The sequence below is a fragment of the Thunnus maccoyii genome, chromosome 9 (assembly GCF_910596095.1).
Source record: "Thunnus maccoyii chromosome 9, fThuMac1.1, whole genome shotgun sequence".
Taxonomy (NCBI): Eukaryota; Metazoa; Chordata; class Actinopteri; order Scombriformes; family Scombridae; genus Thunnus; species Thunnus maccoyii.
Window position 1 is genome coordinate 21977112 of NC_056541.1, and position 17828 is coordinate 21994939.

Here is a 17828-nt window from a genome sequence, read left to right on the forward strand (position 1 = left end):
CTGTTCACCAAACTCTAATTGTCAATTCATTCATTTTCACCGAGACAACAAGTCTTGCTGTCTGCTCCCACTATCTGTGTCTAATCAACAGTGTTACTCTTCCAGTATCTCCACAGCTCATCATGTTAAGGGCGAAGAATAGTGGATACAAATGTACTCTCTATAAGCATGAAATGTACACCAATTATGTTAATTTGCAGTGTTGCAGATGGCCCGGTGTTGATTGCAGCTTTAGGATCAGAAGAGGCAGTCTGAAATTTGAACGTGGGAGTCACGTGATACTCATTACTGCACAACCTCAAACAAATATCCTTTTGTCACTTGTCATCCATCTGTGCTTGACTGTCTTTGACAGATAAGACTATGCAGAACTCTAGGCAGCGAAAGAGTTGCAAAACAAGTAACAGTGAAACTCTAACCCTAGTTTTAATTGGCAGTTCCCTTCTTAAGCTGAATTTGGGTGTGTTTTCATGACAATTAACATTGTAAGTAATATAATGTGTAATGTCTTTTACAAAGTAATCACACAATAAATACACAACCTATATGCAAGGAAACTATAGACTAAACAACTAATCCCTTGTCTCAATGGCTAGTTACCCATTATTGCCTTTGAACAAGTGCTACAAAAAATATCAGAATCCAAAACAGCAAATCCAAAACATTTTAATCATTATTGACCATTTCCTCTAAAAATGACAATGCATAAACATATCTGTTCATGCAAGCAGAATAATGACAGTAATAAAATCATTGAGATATGCGCTTTTGATTTTTTTTTTGTGTCATCATCCCTTGACGGTTTACCTCATTGGGACATGGATAGCTATCCACTCCCAGTGGGCTGGCTCCAGGGGCAGGAGAATCCACTCCAAATGCCAGTCCTCTATGGGAACTGTGACATTCGAAGTGTGCCAAGGTGTACTGTGTGTTAGGAAAGCATGTGCAGTCAGCTGTAAATTCATCATCATCATCAGCCATGATGCTCTTTGTTCCAGCTATTGAGGCAGGTCTGTTTAGCCCCCTTCTTCTTTTGGACCATGCTAAAGTGAACCCATGCTGATGTTCAAATGAACATTTCATAAAGCCATGGCTATTGAACTCTGGAGACAGAATATAGCCTTAAGTCCTGCAACCTTTGTGGCAGGGGGTTCCTGCCAGGCATGATTCCTGTTTAGTGAATAAGTGGGGTAATTATGGTGCGGTTGGGGCTGTGCAGCAAATGTCACCAGCAGATAAACAGTAGGAGCAACCCCTCCATAAAGGCCTGATTTATCCAACCTGGACCTCCTGTAGCCTGCAGATGAATCAGGAGCACTTGGGTGTAAAAAAACAAACTAGTTTCTCTTGATTTCACTGGAGTTCAAGGATGCATATAATTGGAGAAACAGTAGTTAGTAGATAAGGCCCCAGGTTAAACCTTACTTTGTCACACCAAATCACTCATGCTGGTCTGAAAGGAAGATGTTAGTTTGATCTGTGAATGCCATATCAAGGATATTGTGAGCATATACATTGTTGAGAATGAAATCTTTCATGGTGAATCAAAGTTGTTCCAAAAGCTAACACACATAGAAAATGTAACTTCTTTATTCATGTACTACTAACGGGAAACAACAGGTGTATAATAATCTCTCACACTTATGGTTTTATGTGATGCTATTATGGAGTGTGAATCTTAAACTTCTCAATTCCTTGTCCCCTCCTCTGTATCTCTGATTGGTGGATGAAACCACATCAATTGCACTCCATTAAAGAGTGCCCACTAACGCGTGACTGCAGGGCGGCCTTTATAACATCATGAGCCTGGGGAAATGGGAGAGCCAGCGAGCATCATTCCATTACCTGCTGAAATGGATGCCCCTGTATCTCCTCCTTGATTAGCTTTGTCTCGAATAACAATGATAGCTTTAAGTGTGTCTAATTGAGGCCGGGCTCACCCGCCCCCTCTGTGTGAAAGTGCTTACTCATTTTGTCTGTCCTTTTAATAATTACATTATCATTTTACACCCCTGCCGGTTCCTTGGGAAGTGGGCTGGCGCTTGTGTTGAAGTGAAAGCTCATTATTGGAGCTGAATTATGTGCAGTTTATTGATCCCCATGGTGGATTATGGTGCTCTAAGTTAGTCTAGACAGAATAGTTAGCCAGATGACAGAGAGGAAACATAGAGGCCCCAGGGGAAAGATCCCTGGGCTCAGTTAGCAATTAATGCCTGCCAGGTAATGGAATTTAAGTTTACACTAAATCCACCAATGCCTTGACATTTGAAGTGCCGTATAAAAAAACATTAGCCTAATGAGACGGTCGAGACCAAGGGAGGCATTCTTTTACACACTGTTTCTCTTAGACCTTTCTCTTTCCTTCTTCATTTTCTAATTTCATTTTATAGGAGACTACAAATGCCATTCTATCACTACCCCATTCTAATGCTCTAATCACTTAACACTAAAACTTCACACTGGAAAAGTATAGTGTATAGTGATGCTTTTCAGATTTGTGTTTCGTTTCTTGATAGCCCTGGAGCAAGTTTGATTGATAGGCTTTAGTTGGGTCCATTTTCCAGACAGGCTTTGCTAATCTCCATCGTAGGCTGGGTGAGGTTGTTTGTGTGATAAAGCGCACAATGAGTGGGGGAAAGGCCAAAGTGCTGAGTAAGAAGCCAACCAGGACATTCATCTCTATAAAGCCAAGGGTCCGTTTTAAAGCCATCTATCATTATCTTGATGAACACGCCACATTACCAACAGCATTGCCTCCCTGCTATCCATGGCCAGCAGCTGTTTGTCCTTCAGTGGACTCATGAGAACTTCAGTCACATGTAGAGGGGTGGAGTGTGTGTTTTTACACCAGGGTTAGGGCTGGGTACCATTTGAAAATGACAAGAAAACAAAGTCTTGTTTTAACACAAAGCAGTTCTTTTTTGATCTATTACTTTAGGGAAATTTCAATAAATCATTTTTTTTAAATTTAATAAATGAAGCCAAAGTTCTCAAATGTTAAATATCTTAAAACAAGAACCACCTAAAGAAAATGGTCTAAGAGACTGTAGGCCATTTTTTAAAAATTAAATTGGAAACTTTCTGATTGAAGAGTAAGATCACAAATCTGACCAGACAGTCAACTTGACAGTTTTCAATAATTGGTGCTACAGGCACATTTGGTTGGTATCACAAAAGTTCTGAGGTTCACTATCCGGTCCAAGTGTGGGTGAAAAGAGAGTTGGACATTTACTTTTATACAAAGTGGATTTACCTTTTGATAAAATCCCTCTTCTCCCCCTTTTCAACTGAAAAAGAAAATGTCTTCACTTATATGTGTTGGGGTTTCAGACACACACAGACACTTACATACACGTTATTGGGGCAGGCTGCCAGTTCAAAGGACGGCCTTAATGAAAAATACTGGATAGTCGGGCAGTGTGCTGCACCTGTTAAAGCAGCCTTGTACATCCTGGGAGTGAGACAGGGAGCCAACAACTTTACCCCATAATGAGGCCAATATCTAGCTCAAAGCCTTTCTGTGCCTTTTGTGTGGTTTACCGTGTCCTTGGCTCATAAGCCTTGATAATGTTGGTAAATACATACAGGGGCATGGATAAACTGGGCTGTAATCCACCCTACCTCTAGATGGAAGAGGAAGAGAGCAATGTGGGGGGAGAGAGCGGGGAGAGGAGAAGAGAAGAGAAAGAAGCAGCTGATTATACTGGTTTTACTGCTCCTCTGCCGACCTAGAAAAACACAGCAGCCCTGACCTTGCATAGCAGAGCCCTTATATATCTAATGATCTCTGAGTACCTTAATGATACAATGTGTTCTCTCTCCCACTCTTTCCCTCCATTTTGCCTATCCTTCTTTCATGCTGTTCTCTCCCTATTCTCTCTCTTTTAGCACAAGCTTGTGCACACGCATGCTAGTCCACACACACACACACACACACACACACACACACACACAAAGTACACAGCCTTGAAAAACCCAGTCAGCAGTTTGGGCTAGGAGTCTAGCAAATGAGCTGTCCTATTGAAATAGAAAGGAGAGTTCTCTGTGCGGCAGAAAATGCTGCTATGGCAAGCCTTACAGAAGAGGGACAGAGGGGAAATTATATGTTGGGACAAAGAAACATGAGAATGCCCTTTCACTACAAATGTACCAATTTATAGTACATTTAGACGGAGCAGATTACATGCATTTCTTCCATACTTTATTACTCTTCTACCTTTTTTTCTTAACCTCCCCTACATCTTATTTCATTATCATTCTTAAATACCACTAAGTGCTGCTAAGTGCTGTAAGATTGACAAAAATGTCCAACTCAAAAAATTTATTTTTCTCATGGATTCAGTGTTCCTCCTTTTCCTCCTAGGTACTCCATTGGTGTGAATATTCTCAGTGTGGTTGGACTCCTGCAGTTTGATGGCGGCTCAGCTTTATTGCATCAAAGATGTCTAACCAACCATAGTACCTTCCTACATTTTTAAAGCCGGGTGCTGATTACTGTGTAATAGTCTCTTATCCCCATAAGAGGAGTGTATTTTTAGACGTGGTGGATCTTAGACTCACTGATCAAGTAGCATCATACATCATAATCTGCAACTTTATACAGCTGTTGCAGATGAAACAAACATTTCTTAAGTCTTAAAGCTGTTACCTTCCCCGCCCATTTTGTCCCCGCTTCCAATGGCTTAAGTCATTCATTCTTGCCATTTAATTCCCTCTCTTTAACCACTTATGGCATAAACCTCAATTTGGTCCTGGTATTCACCCCTCTAGCTCTGTCCGCCCAATTAAGATTCCATTCTGCTCTGAATGGGAATGTTAAGATGGAGGGTTATCACTGGGCTTCTGTAGGCTCACCCAATGAAACACCTATAGTGACCTCTCTGATTTACCCAATAGGGGTCCCTTCCTCCCCCGATATCCCTCTCCCCCTCATGACCATCTCGTTGTGTGGTCTCCTCTCTTCAGTTCTCTCATTACTCTTTGCGTGAAGGCCTGGGTGATGGGTGGCAGGGGAGGAGCGGGGTGCTTGCGGAGGAGGGCTTCTGTCCCCGGATGAGTGAGTGTGGATAAGAAGTTGTTTGAATTCATAATTGTGCTCTTGTGAAGAAGGAGATTTGTAAAGCAAGGCTGGGTTCATTGTGTGGCTGTGCAAGTCCGGTGGAGGGTGCGAGCCGCTCAAAGCTAATGTAATCTACGCTATTAGAGAGGGTTAATTAGCTGCTGAACTGGAGCCTGAAGAGCATGCAGAGAAGGGTAGACACAGGGAGTGAGACAGAGCGAGAAGGAGGGCGGGCAGTAGGGATAGAGAGGTCTTCAGGGAGTCATTAGAGACTGCTTGTTGTAATACAGCCACACAGTCAATAAGGCTACTCCTCTGAGGAGTAGAAGAAAGGCAACGAAAGAAATGGAGGGAAAGGGAGTCTCACGCCATGAAAAATGGCGTGAAACTCCCCAACATGTGTCCAGCTCTGCCACTGGACACATGTTGGGAAACCTGAGATGACTTTGGTGGCTTCATTTTTCATCAGCTACAATGAAAAGGCTATTTTAGTAATAATTTCACCTGTTATCCTTGGAAATATACATCTTATAATACAGTACCACCACTTTTCACACTGTAAAACATAATTTGATAATCATGGACTTAAACATTTTTTACTTTTGAAAACAATCCCAAATATACATGAAATGTCTTGACTTGTAGGGAATGATCTTCTTGAATCTTTATTTGTTTTCTCTGGATCACTCATTGCATCATCATGAAGTCTGCCTTCCTGTTAGCACTGACCCTGTGAACTACAGTATTAGACCACATCAAACTAGGTGTGAAACCAAGAACTTTATTCACTACAGTGATTTCCTTCATATACCTTCATGTGTTGTTAATTCTCCCTTTCAGAGCAAATTGCACTAGATAGAAAATAAAATCACAATTCAAGTCCAAATTCCAAAGTACTGATCTAATTGAGGATTTTATAATAGATTTCAATGAAAATACCATAATCAATCCTAAAAAAATACAATAGTTAATCCTAAGCACATCCATACTGTAGGCCTTCTCACACAGAGTGAAAAAGATGTTGAATAGCTTTACAACATAACATAGAATACTGATATGAAAGAAAATTACTTCAGTTACACACCAGACATTATAACACAATTATATGGTTAAGATTTGATGGTTACCCATGAAATGACTCAAAATAGCAACCAGTTCTCAGATGATCTTTTCGAATGTGCTGTGGTTTGTGACGATTCTACAACTTAAGGTCAGTGTGGTTGTGAAAGAACTTCCCTCTAGCACATATGTCTCATATTCTACTTTACACAGTAGTTGTCAACCTTTTGAATACCGTGGTACACTTAAACGAAATTTACTAATTCCGAGATACTCTCAAGCATTGCTTTCTTGAAAATGGTATGAAATGCTACGCCTATATCATCACAAACATCTCTTTGAATAGTAAAATCAAAATGACATATTTTCTCTACTTTGTTTTTGAACCTGCCTTCTATCACCTTGTGTATGTTAATAGTTTGTAATATACAAGGTCTACATAACTCTCTGCTCAAAGTGTTATTTATTTTTCATTATTTCATGCAGGTGGAAATTCTAGGCTTGAAGTAGCTCTAGTGAAGCTCTGCTGGCCTCCTGCTAGCAGTCTATTTGTATTTATCACAGTGTCCTCTAGTAGTCCATCCTATGCTGCCATGGGTCTCTTGTCGCTCTGAGCAAAACTTCACTTAAGATGGGTAGTTAGTGGCTGTTCCCATGGCATTTTAATGCAGATTAATTACTTTCCCTGGCCCAAGCAATCCATTTTTATTTGTTCGTGGATGTTTTTAGCTTTTTCTTGACCTTGGGGTGAAGAAAGAGAGAAAGGAAAGAGAGAGAGGAAGAAAAAAAGCCCTCCACAGTAGACTTATACCCTCAATTTAATAGCAGAGTGAGGTGTTTCTCCAGCATCATCAGATCAATGGAGAGTAAATAGCCCACACTTCTTGTTTCACAGTGCAGTATTGATCTTTTCCTCAGCCTCGGCTTCCCTTTCCCCAGCATCTCGTGTCTTTCAACCCCTGGGACTGTGCTGATTGCCATAGATTGGACAAGCTAACAAGCGCATGATGAGGAACCAGGCTTTCTTTTCTTCTCATAGGCTGTTTCATTTTTTCTTTGTGGCACTGGCATGAACACACACACAGACAGACAGACATACACACAGGGACTTAAAAACATCAGATCTACACAGCTCAGTGCCATAAAGGAGTATGCTTTTTCTTTCGTGTTCCCTCTGTTCACGTTGTTCTGTCTTCATCTTAGAGGATGTGCTGTAGCTGTGCCTGTCTTTGGGATGTTTGCCAGGCTGATGGAGTATACCAACTTAACTACAGAGCAACTCAGAGATACAGTGTGTTTCTTCACCTCACTGGGAACTTTATTTTTTTCCAGCTGGCACCGCGTTTGTTCCAGAATCTTCCATCATCTCTGAAAATATCTCAAGTGGCCTGCGGAGAGCGACACACTCTGTTTGCGCTGGAGGACGGCAGTGTGGCGGCGTGTGGGTAAGTTCAATGTCAATGCAGTAGACAGTTTGCCGAAGTCCAGACTTGAGGGGGATAGGAGGAGAGATGAGGAGACAAACCCCTCCCCACACATCCCAACCCCCCTCATATTACTGCATAGGCAAATTAAGGTCAGGGGAAAGATCGCAGAGCTGCGTGTGTGGAGGGGTATGTTGACGAGAAATCATTGGGTATTCAAACTTTACTTTTTCTCTATGTGTGTGTGGTGGAGCATTTGTCTCCGTGTGTGCGCACACACATACACACTTAGGTTTGTGCGTCTCTCCGTTTCTGCTTTGCATGCATAGTTGTAATAAATCTTGTTGAGTGTGCGTAAGAGAGGTGCCTCTGCTGCCGTGTGGCTCAGGATCAATATGAAGTGTGTTTATTGAATCCAATAGTTGTTTGTGGAGAAGGGGAATAAACCAGCTGGAATAAGTGATCAGATGTGCTTTTAAGGCTCATTACCAGCCTGTTGGGCATATAGATCTGCTTTTTAAACAGCCCTCTGGATTGAACAAGTTCATGCTTGAACACAACCAACATGATATACTTGCATATTTTGTATTATTTATAATACTTACATATTATATTATATTATATTTCAGCATCAAACTTGATCATCTACTCAGTATTTCCAAGATTTATTTTTTTCTTCACAAACTTTAAATGACTTAATTGCAACCAGTTGTGTTTTTATTTAGCCACATAAATGTACATGTGTTATACTAAAATTCTATATATATGTATATATATATATATATTAATGTACAGAGAGAGAGAGCGAGATTTAGCCCATGTGGCACTACAGCATGTGATTAAAATGTAATTATGTAAAAACAATAAATTATAGAATCTTTTATGGTCTGATAATTTTAAAATCTGCTCAGATTAAGTGTTAAGAAAATCAATTTCAAAATCAAATTATTTTCTACAGTTTACTTCTAGTAGGGAACTGTATTACATCCATCATAACGGATAAATATATGTCTGACTTACATTTCACTGTGTACTAATGTACTATTAAAACACTATTGGCACAAACAAAAATGCATTCTAAACATATAGCAATGGATTAGTTGATTGCAGTGTTTGTACTTTTGAGTTGGAAGTAGTGAAATTCTCCTTGTCAGGTTGGGCATTTTCAGCCATTAAAACACTCGTAAACAGGTGTGTGCCAAAAACAAGCTCGCAGGCTAATACAAAAGATTGTGGAATAGAGTCACAAAGAGTTACAGCATGAAGAGACTGATGCATTCAACTCAAAAAGTAGAAAAATATTCAGCGGGTGGCCTGTGGTTCCATTACTTTGACTGACATTTTAATAATTATTTAAGTTTTCTCTGACAGCTTTAGTTTCTGTAATTCTAACACCACCCCAATATTTTCACTATAGTATTCAGTCCCAAAGGTGGTAATCCCAGTTACTTGTCCTTATTTCTGATCTTATCACCCCCAACTCCCCCATACCTCCAGCTGAACAGACACACATGCTAGCAAACACACACACACGTTATATCTCTCCCCCATACCTCCCTCTCTTCTTGGCTCTCTGTGTTTGCATGTAATATTTTAGGCGACTCTGGGAGGGATGACAGTTCTAACTAGGCCTATTAGGTACCCCTCAGGGTGCCCTCAGCACTGATTTGAGCACCATTAATTTTCTATTATGGAGTGCTAAAGATGTGCCCCTGCACAGTCATTCACCTGGCTTATTGAGTCTCACACACACCAATTGTGGACTTTTCCAGGGCAGTGTTGTTGAAGGTTTAGTGCGACCCCTCTGGGGAGCTAATTTATTATTTGCAGATATTGATCTGGCAGGGTAGGCCAGCCAAGCCGTGGCCGATGTTGACTCTGCTCTGGCCTGTGGCGACTTTAACTCTTTACAGACTGAAGCAGACACACACCAGATGGATGGTCAGTAGTTATTAGAACACAGCTATTTGTAGCTGTTTCAATTCTTTTGCTTGTTCAATGGTTCGTTTATTTAAATGGGGGAACTGATGGAAGCAATTTGCAATAAGGGAAGGATAGATTTTATCTTTCTGGATATAGACCTTGTTTTTTCTTTGCAAACAGACATGCTGTGTACGCACACACAGATACATACACACAGACTTGCACACACTGTCTGGCTTGTCCAAGGGAAATAAAATCACAGTTAAGAGGAAGGAAAACAAATTTAGAAGGTCAGACAAAACATTTATCAAGCTGTGTGTGTCTGGTGGGTAAATAACAGAGGGACAGTAAAGGGCATGACTCTGAAACCACCAGATAACCACAGCAGATCATCACACACAGTCTCGAGATTCACTGTCGAGAACAGATATTTCTCAGAGGGTTGCCTTCAGAGCATTTGCTAATATTCTTTCTCCTGTATTGCTGTTTTATTTTGAACATAAAACTGAGTTATTACAGCATACACCCATGTGACCAAAATGAAAGTTATCATGAAGAAATGAGAAAGAAAAGAGAGAAACTACAAAGACATCTTGACATCATGTGATTAAATGTAGAACTGGGCACAGTAGCAAGAAAAGCATTTACTCAACTTGAAATGTGGCGGTGACACAGACAATATGCTGCATTCAATGTCATTTTCCTTCAACTGTCCTAAACCTTTATATTCAACCTGCTTTTGTTTACCGATCTTGTTTTAAATCTTACAGTATTGATTGTAAAACTTATCTTTTTAAACAGTATCAAAGCATCTACAGTATATAATAACAGCAAATTGTAATTCTTTGAGAGAAGATAATTTCAAGCAGAAACAATCCTACTTAATCTTACGCCATGACGTAATAGAAAATAAACTGAGCCAGAAACCAGTCTTCTCAAAGAAATGTACAAGAGGAAATGTGAACATTATATTGAATAAAATATCCAGATGTGGTGTGTGTGTGTGTGTCTGAAGTAGGAGTTTGTCTATAGGGAGATTGCCTATGCTGTTGATGTCCTCATCCTGCACAAACACACATGCACACATACTGTATGTACCTGCTCTCTAGCACGGGTAGTAGTTAAACACACACACACAGCCACATTATGCCTAGGGACCAATAAGCTGCTTCCCACAGGCCTCCTCAAGGCCTTGCTACAACCTCAGACTCAGCTTGGCCCGTCCCAACCCTAATTGGTATTTAATGCTCTCACTGAACCTCAGAGGTCAAACAGCAGAGTGTGTGTGTGTGTGTGTGTGTGTGTGTGTGTGTGTGTGTGTTAGTGTTTGTGTAAGGGTGCTGAGCCAAGCACGTCACTGGAGGTATTACCAAGAAATGACAAAGAGGAAAGCTACATGTTAGAGCCATTTTTGGTGTTGGTTGCCAATTTATTTATTGAGGTGATGTAAATCTTTTCTTTTGACTTATGAATAGATGTCAGCTTAATATTTTTGAACAGTTATTTTTGGATTTATTTTGATTAATCAGATGATGATAATCAGCTGTGGTAGAAGGAAGAGGTTGGACTGAGTCTACCCTTCTTCAGCAAACATGTAGGAAATGTGTGTAGAATGGGGCATTGGTACAGTCCTTGACCTCATATTAGACTTAGAAATATTTTTTGTTTTGTTTGTTAAAAGTGAGAATAAATGAGCCAAATAAGGGCAACATAATTGGCGTCTGCAGTGTTGTGATTTGCACTGTTTAACATGTGAGTCAAGAAGTGGAGCCCTGTTAAGGTGGCACAGTTTAAAAAAAGTTAAGAAAGAACTGGCCATGACACTACAGATTGCACAACTGTTGGGGTGTGATGACCGCTGGGTAGCCTGAATAGAGGATGAGTGATGATAGATGTCCAGAGACGAATTATGGAGAATAATAGACCACCATTTTCCTCTATACTGGTTGTTATGATAGCATTTTGCCTGATCTTTATGGCCTCGGACATAAAATAAAGGTCAGGAAATTTCCCAGGGATGAAGTGCCTCCAACCAATCCAAATTTGTCCCTACTACCTCTGTAAAGACGATTTCATGGTTGACAAGCGTGTCTCTTGTTGAATTTGGCGTAACCTCAGAAGTTGGCCCATATTCATCTTCCATATTCATGTGAGTCAATAAAACAGAGGTGGAGGTCAGAGAGAAGACATCAGACGCTGATGAGGAAACATGGTGGAGTGGATTTTCCACTGTTTTGCTGCATGGTTTCTGCTAATGCTGTTTTGAAAGAGTGGGCAGTCCGCCCGTGGAGTCCTGATGGGGAGAAAGACAGAGGGAGGAAGCCACCTTACGCCCCCTTTGTCTCGTTCCATGCCACTTCCAAAACTCAATTGTCTGCCTTCTGCCAGAGACCACAGTCTGTGGAGACACTCCTTGCAGCTGTCTACACTCAGGGAGAGAGTAGGAAAGAAAAAAGAAAAGATGACAAATAAGTATGGAAGGGGCAGATAATAGGTGAAATGTCAACAAAAAAGATATTACCCATCTTTACGTACTTTGTATTTCATGTGAATGATCAGTCTGCTATCAAGACGGCAGAAATGAGGATTGGTTTCTTTTTATGTGGTGTACTGTATGTAATTATCAGGCTTGATCTGCTCTCAGTTATACAGTAGCAGATAAGTCCAACATCTGGACTGGTCCAGACTCATTGAATATGAAGAGGCACGCCTTGATTGAACATAAAGAAAGTGTGGAATTTTACATCTAGCTTTGTTTACTAAAAACGGTACATGCTTGTTGTGGTTTATCGTGGCATTTTTTCATTGGATTTACATCCATTACACAGCTTTGGAACGTGTGCCATTACAAATTGCTCTATATGTAAAAAGAGTAAATGTGGTTCTAAAGCAACACAGCTGTCAATAAGCATCAAGCAGCCGTTGCTGACGTGCCTGCCGTCTCATCAGTAATCTGGCCAATCTGTTTTAGCAGAAAATGGCCATACACAGCGCAGCATTGATGGAAATGTCTCATTTCAACTTCATGGTGCCTTGAGAAAGCAAAGCAAATCAGCAAATGTTCATGAATTTGACAGCAGAAGCATGGAAATTCTATGACAACTAGTTGGATTCGGTGAGCTGAGTGCCAGCACTTTGCATTAAGTTACACTAAGCACTAATTGGATGCTACCTGGCTCTACATCACTAGCAGCTCTGAACAGGATCGGGATCTGGCTCTGGCAAACAGCAAGTTCTCTGGTGTTGCTGGCTGATTACCCTTTGCAAAGGGAAAACTGAAACGATGATGAGAAAAAAATCCCCCTTTCTCTCACACAGGCCCTTGGCCCTGTTGGCACTGTGCTAGCTTTTTGATTTTTCCTGATGTCCCTGAAATTGATTTTCAGCCATGATTGCATTGCCTCTGTGAGGATAATCAAAGATTTTGAATAATTGCTGCAGTATGACTGTACAATGGGGAATAACGAGAATAGTGGCTACTTCCCCTCACTGTCATCTGTAGAATAATTTTAGCTGAGCAGTACAGTATGACTTCACAACATACCTTTCAAATGGTTTCCAGTTGTAAGCATGACACCATTTGTTTCTTTGGCCATGCCTAATAAAATCCTCACTAGATTTGATAATGACAAAAGATACCATGATGTCACAGCTTCAAAATCTGTCAGATTTAAGTTTTGTCATTGAAAACTATTATTCAGGTAGTTTATATGTAATCAGTCGTTATTTTTCTTTTGGCTTTGAGCAAAAAGAGTCAAAGCCAAACTCTTATAAATAAATGACTTCTCTTATCCTAGCAGTTAAATCAGCAATGGAAAGAAAAACTTGATGTCCTCAGAATCCCTGCTACACAAGCTTGACAACACGTCAGCCCTCAGTAACATTTTCCCTGCTTAATCTTGCTGTCATTGATTTAAAAACATCCTGAGGAAGTCGTTTTGTGCTGGCTGCCTCGTATAAGAGAGACATCACCATCCTGGAGCCTCCCTTTTGTGCCATGGTGAAAGATGGTCTCTTGTTTAACGCGGGAATGTAACCAGTGTTTGCGAGGGGAAAAACAGATTGATTAGAGGGCAAGGAAAGATTAATAAGCTGCACAGGGCTGTTATGACACCCATTGTTTCACACATACCCTGTAGAGATGTGCCTCCCAAAATGCATCATTGTGTAAAATACTGACCTAAAGCATATCATTACTCTCTTTCTCGTGAGAGCTCGCTTTGCTCCCAGATGGAGGCTTCTAAACAGTAATACATAAAGTGTTCTCATTCACATATATATATAATATTAGCAAATATGTACAGTAGGTGTTATCAGAATAGACCAAAAATCCTGTCATATGCAGAGAAAGCAGGATCAGGGACACTAAAATCAGGCCGAGGCCACGTTGTCTGGTGCCAACACTTGTAAAAACGTCCGTCTCCCTGCAAGCCAGGAGGAATCTGTCCCTGACAAAAGAGCCAGACAAATGAGAGACCTCTGGCTCGGTAGTAGGAGGCTTGGAGGTTGGGGCGGGATGTAACCTTGAGGAATAAACTGCACACCCCAACAACTTGTTTACTTTTTCATAAGGGTCTGTTGTTACTTAGTTTGTAGAGCCCAGAGAGAGTAATGGCCAAAATGAAATTCCTGCCAGCATCATGCTGTAAATGACAGCACTCAGTATTTGGTATTACTGATTTAATTTATTATGCCATAGGCCATATAAAATCTGAACCCACCTCACACAATAACCTTGAGCCGTTAATGACACTGCTCAATATCACACAATCACAATTTAATAAAGTTCACTTATCTGCTAGCTCTGTCTGTTGAAAGAAAAACTAAGAAATCTAGCCTACAGAGATTTGAAAACAAGCTGCCAAAGACAGTAGGAGCCCAGGAGCATATATTGACATTAATAACAGGAATAGGAGAACAAGAGGAGTTCTCTGCAAGGGAATCATTTTTGTCTGTGAAACGCTCTACAAGACTCTATGATGACTGAATCCAAATTCATACTATCTATGTTGTATATTCAATCAATAAGAAGGGGATCACAAACAAAGCTTTTTATCAGGTTTCATTGACTTTTATTTATTTAAGCTCCAGCTGCACTAAAAATGGAAAGTTAATAAAATAGTTTTATTTATTTGTTTTCTTTATTGGAAGTAACTTTTTTAAAAAGGAGGGGTTTTATTATACTCGTAGACTAGACATTTAGGTATTCACAACAGCAGATGTTCCCATTTGAATGGAGTGACTTATGGCTTCTCTGTTACAGAGTGTACGTGTCACTCGTTGTACTATGGCTATTTCTTTCTCTTTTTTTTTTCTTTTTTGGATTACATAGCCTTAATGTCATCAAATATCAGTGAGTTCCTGTCTGTGCATGTGCACTTGAGTTAGTGAGTCTAAAACTTTACTGAATCATGTTTTGCTACCACAGATGAAATTAATTCCAAACAATTAGATACTGTTTACTTACTTATTTACCAGAAAGGTGGACCAGTCATTTGTCAGGGGGACAAGAAAAGAAGTGTTATACAGTGTCGTGTTAGCAAGTTAAGCAAGCACGAAAAGATCATCTTAAGGATAGTTAACAGTCATAGAAAATCTTCCCATGGTCTCAAAACTGACCACTTCTTCCATTATGTTGACAGGAGACTGTGTGAGCACTTGACTGTTACCCTTTGAACCTTGTTTGCAGTGAGAATCTTGAGCCGATTGATAATTTTTCAAACCAAAATCTGTGGGAAGATCTCAATATATATTGCATTGAAAAACATTGAACATATAAATTAACATTACAAAATGACAACTGGTTTACCATATACAGTAATAAGAAATATTTTTGAATGGCTTGAATGACAGACTTTGGGTGCACACTTGAAACATTTGTAACCATTTTTGTTGGACATTGATGAACAAAAATGGTTTCCAGAATAACAATAAATGGTCCTCAGAATTACATGACAGAAATAATATACATGGGAACATTGTAAACATAAATAGCAGAATAGATACTGTAAATACTAGAGATGTTGATTCTCACATTTTTCACAGATCAAGTGAAAATCAAGATCCAGTAAATGCTGGGAAAATAAATCTACTGTATTGGCCTGAATATTAGACGACCTGATTAAAAAATGTAAAAGTAAAACATGAAATAACTCCAGTAAAGCATAACATACATCTCACTTTAGAGTAGCTTGTCTATCAGTCACACTCTCTCCTGTCAGTTTTGGAAGCAGTCGAAATTATTTTCTTTGTCTTTTTCTGCTCCCCATCATCCGTTCACAGTCCATGTATACTAAAGAAAAGATTTAATAGAGGAAAAAAAAAAGATTTATTAGGTGAATGTCAGATTAGTAATTAATTAATCTGTTACTCATATACGCCCCTAGTAAATACTGGATTCATCTGTTGTAGATGCACTTTCAGTACACTATTAGACAGTAGTTATATACAGTAGACACATGACTAACATAAAGTTACACACAATAACCTACTTGAGTACGATACTTTGCTCCAGTATATATATTTTTTTACAGTAGGTAAGGAGAAATAAAGATGGAGGAACCACTGACAAGACTGTTGGAAACATGGTGTAATGGATTAGGAATGGCATTTTGGCTTTTAATAGACAAAATGATAATAACCCAGTGAAATCACAGCAGAAGAAAATAAAACTTTTACAATCAGTCTTCTTTTAAGGTAATGTAATTATAACAAACAATTGAATTAATCTGCCATATTCACCATCAACAGCTTTTTCGATGTAGTCATGGATGGAAAAAATAATGCTTTGCACAACAAAAATCTTTCACGCACAATGTTTTAAGTGCTAATGGCATTTCTGTATGAAGAGTAAAGTGTATTCCAATTAGTCAAATGGCAAAGCTTGATGTTATCTAAAATTAGCTTTCATGTGAGATTTTCTACCCTTGTTTTTTTCTGTTTCTAGCTGGAGGCATGGCTTTGTTCCCCTTTCTATTTAATTTGCTGCCAACCTGTTTTATTTATTTCTGTAGTTGCAGAAATTGCCTTTTGACCTTGATGATTACAAAAAGTAAGTGAATTGAAAAGGCATTGATACCCAGTATTCAGTGTGCTGGTGCACAAGGTTATTCATCTTCCTACCTCGGTGGTTTCAGTTTTGCAATGGTCAGATTTTAGTCCCCGCTTTGCTGTTTTCATTATCTTAAGAGGGCAGAGGAGAGCTTTTTTGCCAGCGACCTTATAAACTTCCATTTCCAATACAGTACATCAGCACATAGATACACACACACACACACACACCCCACACCTCCTACAATAGAGACAAGCCCCCTCCCACTACACACACACACACACACACACACACACACACTAGTAAAATTGACCGTTTGGGAGAGACTTACACTGTATTTTAGCCTCCGACAATAGTGAACAGTGTCAATTTGTCATTTTTTATATTTTTGTAGGGTTATTTGTTAAAGCTCAAGCCTTTTCATATTTATCCCTTGGATTACACCAAAGATCAACGAGTATCTTGCATGTTGTGTTGTCTTATGTAGTGGTTGTTGGCATCTACTATAGTTACAAACAAAATAATCAATCAAGGAACATGTATATAAATATATTCTCTTGGCCTCATCAACCAGGAAATGTAACCCAACAACCTAATCAACATTTCTGTTCAACATTTCTTAATAACAGAGTACAGAGAGCCTCTCCAACCATGCAAATGTGCCAGTGTTGTTTTATAGCTCAGATAAATGTAAGGGCACTACATTAATTAAAAACATAACAGATTTCAGTTTCAAATGAGATATACTGCTTTACCTGTCCTACTACTCATTTCTGTCTTTCCTATCTGCCACACAATCTCACTGTCTCTCTTTCTCTCTCTCTCTCCCTCTCTCACACACACACACATACGCACACACAACCATATCACTTTTGACACCTGTAAAATATGGAAGTAATGATGTCTACAGTGAATTAATGGCTGAATGAACCTGCAGTAGGGCTTTATAGTAGCATGTTCACCTTGGGGTCACTCATTCGATTCAAGAGCTGCGAGGTAGTGATCAGAAATCATTTCCATCTAATGACGGAGTAGAATAGAAGGAACCAGGAGAAAGGCGTCTCAATGGTCCCTGGGCTCTTGGTTCCCTTCATAATACAGAATAAACCATTAAACACACAACTGCTTCCCATACCTACTACTGTAGTCTGCACATCCCTGAGAGTGAATTTTGTGGCGGTGGTAGTCTTCATGTGTTAGTGAATGTGCCTATAACAAAACTGAGTTTATCTTGCGCTATTTATCTCAGCGATGGATCATTCGGTCATGTTTACGGCAGTACTGCACTTCTTTCTTTCTCTTTTGCACTGTT

General features: G+C 39.7%; 1 protein-coding gene across 8 annotated transcripts in view; it reads left to right on the plus strand.

Annotated features, from left to right (window-relative positions):
- Positions 1-17828, plus strand: part of LOC121903502 (ultraviolet-B receptor UVR8-like) — a 333525-nt gene that overhangs the window by 84734 nt on the left and 230963 nt on the right. For all 8 annotated transcript variants that reach the window (XM_042420598.1, XM_042420604.1, XM_042420599.1 and 5 more), the window contains one exon: positions 7451-7563. In XM_042420598.1, the coding sequence (XP_042276532.1) occupies positions 7451-7563 (113 nt within the window). The remainder of the gene's footprint in view (positions 1-7450; positions 7564-17828) is intronic.